The 11536-nt window shown below is 27.6% G+C and overlaps 1 protein-coding gene across 1 annotated transcript; it reads right to left on the bottom strand.

Annotated features, from left to right (window-relative positions):
• Positions 1 to 9939: 9939 nt before the first annotated feature.
• Positions 9940 to 10729, bottom strand: LOC113869825. Its single transcript, XM_027506317.1, has one exon. It carries the CDS (start codon positions 10701 to 10703, stop codon positions 9957 to 9959), a length of 747 nt encoding a protein of 248 aa, XP_027362118.1. The 5' UTR covers positions 10704 to 10729; the 3' UTR covers positions 9940 to 9956.
• Positions 10730 to 11536: the final 807 nt, after the last annotated feature.

The raw sequence follows: 11536 nt of genomic DNA, 5'->3' as shown, positions 1-11536 counted from the left end.
GATTGGATAATTGTAATTAGCTCTTCTTTATTTTATTTTTTGAACATTACCCTAACATAAATCCTTAATTACTGGATAATTGTCCTTTAAGAAATCTTTCCTTAATTAATTTAACGATTAAGTCCAAATAATTATAAGATTTTTTTTTTAAAAAAAGTGGCTTCTGCATTAACTCAATTCATTGCAAACAAACTATTTTTTGGAATGAGATAAGCTGGCTAAAATTTAATTTGTCTGATACTTTCAAAAATTTATCTCATTATTTATCTTCAATTAGTCAATTGGGTTTTGACCTGTTTTGAATGCCTTGAATGCAAAGCAACAAACCAGCAAGTTCTAATGAATCTCATCAGTGCAAAGGGAAAAATTAAAAGTTATTGTTAAAATACTAAGAGTAGTATAATAACAACGGGAAAAAAAATTCTAATAGAAAATTTATTTAAATTATTTTCTATTTTTACAAAAAAAAATTGCATTTTTATTTTTTACAATTTTTTATCTTCTTCTACTGATTAAGGAAAACTTCTACTAACCAAGACTTGACACTTCTACTCACCAAGATTTAAAAGAGATGTCATTTGAAAAAGCTAAAGATGTCATACTTTCCACCTTGAAAAATCCAAGAGTTAGAATATCATATTATACCTACCTCTACGTTGCTCTTTGGAAAGAGCCTAGACTTTGTTCTACAATTGCTTTGTATGCATTGACAAAAGGGTTCTGTGATGGAGTTCATAGATAAAGTGTAACATCCTCTCTAAAATTTAAATAATTTTTTTTAATAATTATTTGATTTTTTAATAAATTTAATTGAAATTGTAAAAAATTTAGATGATTTTGAAAAGTTGTACAAATATATAAATCTAAACTAATAAAAGTAAGCAAATTTTAATATTTTATTTAAATAAAAATTTTATTTATAATAAGAATAAAAATATAATTTCATAACTTAAATTTATAATTAGGATAAAAGCTAAAATTTCATGTTATATATATAATTCGAGTTCATAATACAAACAAAACTATTTTTTAGTAAATTAAATTTCTAACTAGATATGAATATAAATTAAAATTCAAAATAATTAACTATTAAATATTACACATACACTTTAAATAATCATTTACAATAAAGGTTATCAAAATATTATAAGTTTTGAATGAAAATTCATTTAATATGATTACATTTCTCTAAATAAACTAATTCTAATAGAGCAATTACTTTCCTTACAATCCATTACAAGTATGATCCTTATATTCTTTACCTAAAAATATTAGTAAATGTGAGTATCCTCCACTCCATTAAATTCTCATGTCACAATATAGTCAAAGTAATACAGACAATATTTTCTAATATATCATGCATCAAAATATAAATAACTATAAAATAATTCTAAGCAGACATAGATCATCCATACACATCATTTCGCAATAAATCATATACAATCATTTATCCATATACATCATTCTGAACTCTATACCCTTAGTGTATCTTTAAACTATTCATATGGAAACTCAACAGTAGCACACAAAATTATAATATTATACCAATCAATATTATCCTAATACAAATGTTACAATCTCAATAATCAATATGTTATAACATATGTGTTATAATCTTACCCGTCGATATATTATGATCATCCTAATCGGTGTTTTTATGACATATATATTAATTATTCTTTTTCCTTTCTCTTACATTTTCTCAGAAATTCACAAATATTCACATCAGTTTCATTCATCTCTTTCTTATTATTCATTTCAATGAATCATAAATAAATTAGAGTATACCCGGACTTGGTCCACCTTATACATATACTAAAAATAAAAAGCATTTTAATCATGCTAGATCAATCGATCATGCATTATTAACTTTTCATGCACACCATTCACATTAGTCCTCTATCCATCATTTTTCATTACTAAAACATTTTATCATTCAAGAGCAATCAAATGCTTTTCATCAATTCTCAACATGCATCAAAATATTAAACAAATATTCACATTCATTGTATCACATCAATCTAATACAGAGAAACTATCAACTAATTCCACATCATAAAAGTCAATAAGATGTGTCGGAGGTTGGACACCTCTAGACTTAGACCAGTTATACATTATAAAACATATTGCTAGAGATCACATTCTGTCGGTCTTAATAAAATCATCTATCCTAAAGTTTAACATTATTCACAGTGCACATATTGTTCAAAATAATAATCTATAACATTACTGTACATACATAATGGTCATTAACAAAATCATGAAACTTGTTAAAATGGTTTTATTCATAATTTTTTCTATTAAATTGCATTTAGATAATTCTAAAAACATTCATAGGTTTTTCATGTCCAAAATTTTTATTCTTAACATTATTCTTTTAAGAAAATACTCTAGATCTATTATTCAAAATAAAATATTGTGAGTTTTTCAAGCTAAAGCATAAAAATAGAACTTAGGGTTTAGAATCAACTCCCCTTACCTAGAAATAGGTCTCTTACAACGATGAGAGGAGAGGTGATGTCTTTAGGGCCAACTTTTTCTTGAGATCCAGAAGAAAGGTACATGTTTATGATGAGGGTATTGTTCGAGAGACCAAGTTTTCCTCAAATATTACAAGGTATAAAAGTTTTAAAAAGGAGTAACGAAGGAATAGAAATGAGATTAGAGAACTAGGCTCTAGAAAACTTACTTAAATTTGAAAGGAATACAAGTTCAAGCTCAGATATGGAAAAAATTCAAAGTTTGGGAGGGTTTTTTCTGAGAAGAGTAGGTGAGAGAATGGAGAGAAATGTGAGAGAATGGAGAGAAATGTGAGAGAAGGTTGTTTAGTTATAAAATAAAGTTTCTAGAATAGAAGTTTTTTTAAATACCTCTCAAACCCATGACTTTTTTGCTACAGCAAAAAAAATCAAAAAATAATTTTTCTCTATTATCTGTCATTCTGGTTACAGTGAGAATTTCTCTCTGGCTACAGTGAGAGCGCTGTTGGGTCATCTTTATTCATTTCTAACTACAGTGAGAACATTTCAGAGAGCCTATTTCCAAATGCTCTTTCTTGCTACAGCGAGAAATCTTGCACCAAAATTTCTATTTTTTTAAAATCTTAGGCAATAAAAAGGAGGGTATTACACAATGTCTTAAAAAATAGCACATTTCATACCATGCTAAAAGATTAATGATGTGGTTTATTGTCACAACCGGATAGTTGCAACATGACGGCGAAAACGTTTTAGAAATCAGGTGAGTCGCCAACAAAGTTTATTTTAAGAAAACTTTAGAAAAATTTCTAAAATAATATAATTTTTGAAACAAAAAATGGATTCATGAATCATTTACGTGTAGGAAAAGTATTAGCACCCTAAAAAGTCTGTTTAAATAATAGTTACTTTAAATTAATTGTGTAAATTTATTATAATCTAGAAAATATTTATTTAACCCATAAAGAATAATTATTGTTATTTTTATTTTAAAGGAAGAAAATTTATTTACTGAAATATTAATTTTTATCTTAGAAAGTAGTAAAAAAAAATTTTGAAAACTGTTTTGACTTGACGAATCGATTCTTGCCCCTATGTATCTCTGGGTGCAATAGGAAACTCAAACTCATATAGATTTATCATAAAAATTTTGAAGTTGGTTGATTAAATTAGAATTAGTAAAACAAAGTTCATTTGAAGATTAAAAATATTTTTATAAAATTGAACGTTTAGGATACAAGATAACGCGGTTATACATATTCTACAATAAATAATATAAAAGACAAAGATAGATCATACTGCTACGTAGTAAATTGTTAAAATTAAAAATATTTGTAAATAAATTTTTTTTGAATTTATACTTGAATTTTGAAGATTCATATTGAAGGATAATTTAAGATAGTGTAAGTTATATATAAATCACTTATGATTTATTGGACAATCGAAGACAATGTAAATTACACATTGATGTTGCAAAAATTATATAATAAAATTACGTAACAAAATATTTGCCTATTTATCAAAATTAAAAATATGACTTAAGAACAATTAAAATATAAATTAATTCTATTTAATGAAAAATAAATATATTTAAATTGATTAAAGAAGATAATTATTTAATAAAAAGATTAAAACTTAATTTGTTTAATGGCTTAAACATATTTTAACTACTTATAAATAGGGCTTATTTCAAATTACTATCTATTAATTTTTTTTTCATTTTAATGCCTAACTAATTTATTTTTTTAATTTTGTATATGATGTTAACCTCCATCAGTTAAATGATGACGTGACTCACAATTTATCATGTCACTCCCATTTCTCTCATTCACCTCACCCTTAAATGTCCACGTCACAAATTCATATCAACATTTTATTTTTTAAAATTAAAAAAATAAAGTTTTGTACTCTTCTATTCTCAATTTTTTATGACAACTTTGGACAAGAAATGGAATACTCCGTGCAAGACGAGAAGAAGAAAATAGACAACGAGAAGATTTAGATCCATTGGTACTTACCTTGATAGAAGTTAGATGATTGATGATCGCGATTGAGGGGGAATAGATATGCGAGTATATGTTAAAATTCCTTATTCTCTCTTTTTCTTTTCTTTTCCCTCAATGACGCTTCTCTGTGCTTTTTCTTGGTTTCTCTTCTTCAATTTTCTTTCAAACTTTTTGTTCTGTTTTTGGAATCCTCTCATTCTTTCTTTTGTTCATTTTTTTCTCTCTTCTGCTCCTCCCTTATGTTGCTCCTCTTTTCATGTCTCTACATGTTTATTTTTTTCATCTGATTCATACCCTTTTACCTTTGTTCATACATGTTATTCCTATTTGTGTAGTTTCAATCTTTACTAGATGCTTGTAGGCAATGGGAGTAGCTTGCTTGCTCCTCATTCCACTGAGCTAACTTTCTTTTTCTTTTCGTTTTACATTATTTAATTAAAGTAAGAAAGAAATAAAAGAAAAAAAATGTGTATTCACATGCATAATCAATCTATTTAAAAAAATGGTTCATATTAATGATATTCCTAAACCCGCACTTTTGATTAAGATGTCAAAATTTTAAGTCATTTTTGGAGAATCTTATGGAAGAAGGGTACTAAGTTACATTTAATAGCTACATTCAAACAAATAATCAAATAAAGAAAATTCATAGAATTTTAGTAAATTCACTAAAAAAAATCGCTAATTTGTTGCGGTTAAATTTTACGATTAATGACGGTTTTAACCGCCTCTAAATTTTATTGTGACAGCAAGAAATAATGCTCTATTTTAAAGTTTGGCTTCCACACTTTTCTCTAGTTCTTATCTTCTACTCATTTCTTTCTTTTACTATTTGGGTTCATATTCTATTTAGTTTTTAACATCACAATGTGTTATTATATAATTTATAGTGTAGAGTCATTGAAAGAGAGTCATTTTTGGAGAAAGTGTAAAGGATAATAGAAGATTACCAGGATTGTCATGGTTGAAGAAGATAATTTGAAGGTGGTGGCATTGGCGGTGGTGGCAGTGAGGCGGGTGGTGGTGGATGATCAATTGGATTTTTATAACATTATTTTCTCTCATTTCTAGCTCATTAATCCTCTTTTGTGCTTAATTGGTTGAATTGGATCATTTTATGATGTTTGAATTTTATTTGGGCTTTATTTAATTTTTTCAGTATTTGGCAAATTCTGATACTGTTTTGGTTTCTGGACCATATCTTGAGTTGTAGAACTCCTTTCATTGTGATTCTTGATTTGTAGGAAAGCTAAGAGAACGGTGCACGATTCCTATGCAGAGGTTAGAAACCAATTTTAATAATAAGAAGCTGAAACTGGGCCTGAAAAAAGTCAGAACACTGCAGTCGCAGATCCTGAGCAAGGTGCAGTATTTGGGTCATATCTTAGTCCACAGACATCCGATTAAGCCCATTCAAGTGGCGTTTTGAAGCTAACATCCAAGGCTACAATTTTCCTTAGGCCACGAACCAAAAAGAGGCCATTTTCAAAGCCGAAAAAAAAGAACAAAGTGACAAACGAAATTTTTAAATTTTGAATTTGGAATTTTAATTTTTTGGCTCCTCTCCTCTCTTCTTCTCTCTTCTCTGTTTTCATTTTTTTTTCTCCCCTTTTACGACTTGTTTCCCTCCATCCATGGAGGCTTAGATTTCCATCTAATTCAAGGATTAAAAGAGACGTGACACTCTTGAGGATTGATCTCACATTGGCATAAATTCAATAACAATTTCGGTTTCATCTATTCCTTATTTTCTCCTTTTGCTAATTATATTTTTGAATTGAAGTTGTTCGTTTGGATTGATGATTATGCATCTAGTTGATTACGTATTATTCGATTGATGTATGTAATTGAGTTTTAAGGAACATGAATTGGATTTTCAGGTTTGAAAACTACGATTAACGGCATTGGTAAATTAAATTAGCACAATTCAATTAGGATCTAGAGTTTTTTGAATTTTAATTAATTATGTGCTAATCTAATGCATGAAAGTTTTCATGTGAATGCTGAGTTCGAATTGAGGTTTCATTCGGATTCATTGTTAATTACTGAATTGTTTGTTGATGTACTCTCTTAAAAATTCAGTGATAGAGTAGTCATTTTTTTTTCTTATTAATTCTTAGATTGGAATTTCAATTTTTGTTCACTCTTCATTCTAATTATAATTAAGTGCATTTTTGGTTTCTCTTATAAACAAACTCCACGTTTTATATACTCTCTAAATAGATTAATTTGACCTTGTGATTCTTGAGAAACGACCTTAGTTACTTACCTTGTACTATAATAATTAGGTTTATTTTGACCCGTGTGCGACCACGTGTCAGTGGAACTCAATGAGGCCAAGGAGGAACTAAAAGGTTAGCTTTGAGTGGGTGATGGAGAATGAATGCGGGTGGAATGATGTTTCTTATATTCTGTAATCATAAATTGACGCTAAATCCTGCATTTTTTGTGACATTTATGTAAAACTGCCGCTAAATCTCTCTCTTTTTTTTTTGCAGTGGTTACACAAAATCGCCACTAAAAAATTCTCAATTTTTTGTGGCGGTTATAGAAAACCGCTACTAAATCTTGTATTATTTGCCACGGTTGCAGAAAACTGCTGCTATATCCTGCATTTTTTGTGGCAGTGACTAAAATTGCCTTTAAATATTATTTTCTAAATATTTTATTGACAATTATTGCTAACTACCACTAATGAATTGATGTTAAGTGGCACATTTCTTGTAGTGATTTATTGTTAAATTTTATCAAAACAATCTTTACTAATTAGACCTTATTTTTTCTTAAATCAAATTTGCTTACAACAATCCCATTAATCAAAGTTATGGGAAAATATCCTTTGAAAGCAGTGTATAGTATCAAACATTTCTATTCTTTAAAATTAACTCCATTAATAATTAATTCAATGTAAAAGTAGACTAAAGATTAAAAAAGGATTAAGAAAATGCATGAGCAAGTTCAAACACAGATTAAGAAGCATAACTCAAAATACAAAGCTCGATGAGATAAGCATAAGAGGCAAGGCAATTTGAAAGAATGAGACATAGTATAGATTCACTTGAGAAAAGAAAGATTTCTTAAACAACAAAATGTCAAACTTTTTCTAAGAGTAGATGGATCATTTCAAGTGATGTAAAAGATTAATGACAATGCTTATAAGATTGAGTTATCAAACTATTATTATCTATGCTACTTTTAGAATCTGTTTCGTAAAACACGATAAGATGACTAGATAAGATAACGTATCATATCATATCATATATATTTTTGACATTTGTTGATTAATAGGATAGAATAGTTTTATCCTTTAATTTAAAGTTGTCATATCCTATCATCATAGTTTAAGATTATATTTTGAAAAAAATGTTAGGGTTAAGAGTCATCAAGATAAGATAAATTATTTTCTATTACTTTCTTACTAATATTTTATATTCTTTTCAATGTTTTTATAAAAAAGTAATGACAATTTTTAATAAAAAATATTTTTTTAAATTATGTTCTTAAAAATCTATCATTTCTTTTCAAGAAAAGTATATTTAAAAAAAAATTAATATACCAGTGATAAATGAAAATGATGCAAAAGGCATACTCAACTATATCAGTATGAGTTTAAAAAGTTTTACCTTTCATTAAATGTACATCATCTTTCCAGTTATTAGCTGTAAAATTCATATTGTGTTCCCATTTAAATTGTAATTTTGTGTTATTCTATTATACTTCATGGCTTATAAAGAGCTCTAGTCGCAATAGTTTTAATCAAAGTTTGTTCTTTATTTCTTTAAACTTTTGAGTCACAATAGCAACTTTGTCTATCCAAGTTTAATTTTTCCAAGCCTTCCCACTCTAAAGAGATTATTCCAATCACCATGCCCCATATTTTCTCATATTTGATAAAGAAAAATGATTTTTAGGATGTACACTTCTGAGTATAAAATTATTAAAAAAAAGGAGAAAAAACTATAAATAAATGAGTAAGGTAAGAATATATTAACAAAGAGAGAAATATTAGAAAACTGTAAAAATCAAGGTCTGAAAATTTACTGTTGTATTTTAATATCAATATTCTAGCACATATGCAATAATTTATTACAAGGAAAGCAATCATTTCTCAAATTCAATTGTCTAAAAAATTTAATATAAATAAATAATTTTTAAAAAATAAATCAAAATAAATGCATAAATTACGTCAGTGAGATAGTTGGAAGATAAAATCTTATTTAATTTTAAAAGCCTAGCAATTAAGGTAAATTATGTGGTACCCTAAAATTTTTTTATAGGTAATGTATCCAAAAAATTTAGACCAATAAAAAAGAGACACGTGTTAAGTTAAAAAAAATTATTATATATAATTTATTTAAATTTATATTATTTATATTATTTTTTACATAATTTTATTTTATATATATATTGTATATTATATATTTAAATTTTTTATTATTTTTTATAAATTTTTAATATAAATTTTTTTATTTTTCAAATAAAATATAATTTATATTAAGCAATTTTTATTTATTATAAATAAAAATAATTATAACATAATATATTAATATAATAATTAAATAAATAAATATTAATAAAAATAGAATTAAAAATATAGAAATATATAAATATAATATTATTATTTATTTTTTAAATTTTAATTAATTTAATTTTGATTGCATTTTATTTTTATTCAAAAACTTAACCGCTTCTTAATTTATTTAAATATAACAATTTATTATTAAATAAATTTAATATAAATTATATTTTATTTAAAATTAAAAATTTATAAAAATAAAAAATTAAATATACATAATATATAATAATAATTATTATTATTATTATTTAGCAAATAATATAAATAATATTAACTTTAAATAAATTATATATAATAACTTTCTTTTAAATTGATACATGTCTCATTTTTATTGATCTAAATTTTTTAAATACGATATCTATAAAAAAAAAATTTAAATACCTCACCACACACCATTATATAAATGTTATTATATTACAAGTTAAATTTGCTTGAATTTTCTGTAATCACATTGTAACTCCAACCTTCATACAACAGTAATTGAAAAAAATCATGGCAGTATCATCAGATGGTTTTAAACAATCCAATGAAGTGTACTGAAATTATCAAAAAAAAAATAAAAATGCTACCCACATAATAAAAACCCAACACGCTTCATAAAAGGAGTCTAAGAAAACTTAATTTCATGGTATAAATATATCCATTAATTAGATTAATCATAATTAGTAAGTTAAATATATATATAAACATATCCTATTCTCTCACTTACATAAACATCTCTGTAAAAGGCACATCTAGTAACTCAATAATCCCTTGATTAATCCCATAAGTTAAATACACCACATTTTTATAGCTGGAGAAAAGAAGAAGAAAGAGAGTAATAAATAAAATAGATGATAAAAGATAGAAACATGTTAAATAGATGTTGACACTGTTTAGAGAGTTTATGAAAGACAGTTAAGCGCGCGAGATGAAGGAGCCCATGATCCCGGCAACGAGAGCCGTTGGATCTCCCAACACAGCAGAGACCACAACCTGCAGAGCGAAGCCTGCCACCTCACAGCACTTTCTGACCTTACCCCCTTTACTCCTTCCCTTGTGACACCCACTCTGCAAAACACTCTTCAACCCATTCCCATTGCTCTTTCCCACGTGCCAACTCTCCACCACCATTTCTCTCACACACCCCACGTGCAAGTTGTACCTCTTACACGATGACCTGTAACTCCAACCACGCCCCTTTTGGCCGCAACGCTGACACGCCGCACCCACCTTCCCATTCAGAAACAGTTTCATTTCTCCGTCTTCGAGGACCGTCGGAAGCTTCGCGCAGCATGGGTGCAGGTCGAAGCCGCACGACACGCAGTGGTAAAGGAACCCGTTCACGCCCTTCTCGCACGCGTTGCAGTAACGCGCAGTCTCGCCTGGGGGACGAGAGAGGAATTGGAAGCAGCATTTGGGGTAGAATGGGTGGAACAGAGTTGGGGAAGGGATTGCACAGTGCATGTGAAGGTCGAAGTCACAGAGGGAACACTTGTAGCGTGAGCCTATGCCAATCTCCTTGCACCCATCGCATTTGAAGGGGAATTCCGAGTATTCGAACCTTAGTTTGTGCTGTTTGTGACTGAAATGAGATATCTCGCTGTACTTTGTGCTTGATGTAAGGTTAAGTTCTTTGTCGTTGTAAGAATTGAAGGTATACATGGTGGAGGGTCTTGTGATGTGAATTATCGTTGGGTTTGGCTAGTTATTAAAGTGGAGTGAGGGTAGAAAATATATGGGAAAATGTTACTTAGATAGAGAGAGATGAGTGTTACACACATAGATGTTAACACTTGAGAATTGAAATATGTATATACAAGGTTTTTGTTTGGATTCTGTTTAATTTGGGGATGTGCGTATCGATTTAGCTTATGGATGAAGCAATCTTGAGGGATGGAGGTGGTGGTCATGGGGATGATGGTAAGTGAGTTCATGCATGGGAATCAACGCATGAAAGAAAGAAAGAAAGAGGTAGACATGAGGCATATTTGGTCGTGTCCCACAAGAGAATATATCCGAAATTTTTTTCTTTACTTTGGATTATATGTTATTCCTTTAATTTTTCCCTTTTTCTTAGTAAATGGATTATATATAAAGAATATATATATATATATATATATATATATATATATTCTTTTAATATTGTGTATCAGAAATTAAATTTAAATTAAGTAATATATAGTTTATGATACTTAAAGTTGGGAAAATCATGTTTCTTGATAAGAAAGTGAATAACTTTATTAAAACGTCTTAATTAAAAAATGAAGACTTAAATTTATAATATAAAGATAGATATAGCTTAAATATATTTTAGTCCTTAAAACTATAATATTTTTTATCTTATTTTTTTTTACAAAAATTTATATATTTTTAATTTTTAAAAATTACCAAAATCAAAGGTTGTTACTTTTCGTACCTTATCAAAGATTAAAACTTCATTGACTTTATTAGTTACTAAGAGAAAAATTTATAAAATATTTTATGAAAACTAAAAT

The sequence above is a fragment of the Abrus precatorius genome, unplaced genomic scaffold, assembly GCF_003935025.1.
Source record: "Abrus precatorius isolate BTA unplaced genomic scaffold, Abrus_2018 Scaffold6, whole genome shotgun sequence".
Taxonomy (NCBI): Eukaryota; Viridiplantae; Streptophyta; class Magnoliopsida; order Fabales; family Fabaceae; genus Abrus; species Abrus precatorius.
The sequence above is the reverse complement of the archived record's forward strand: the minus strand, read 5'-3'. Positions and strand labels throughout refer to the sequence as shown.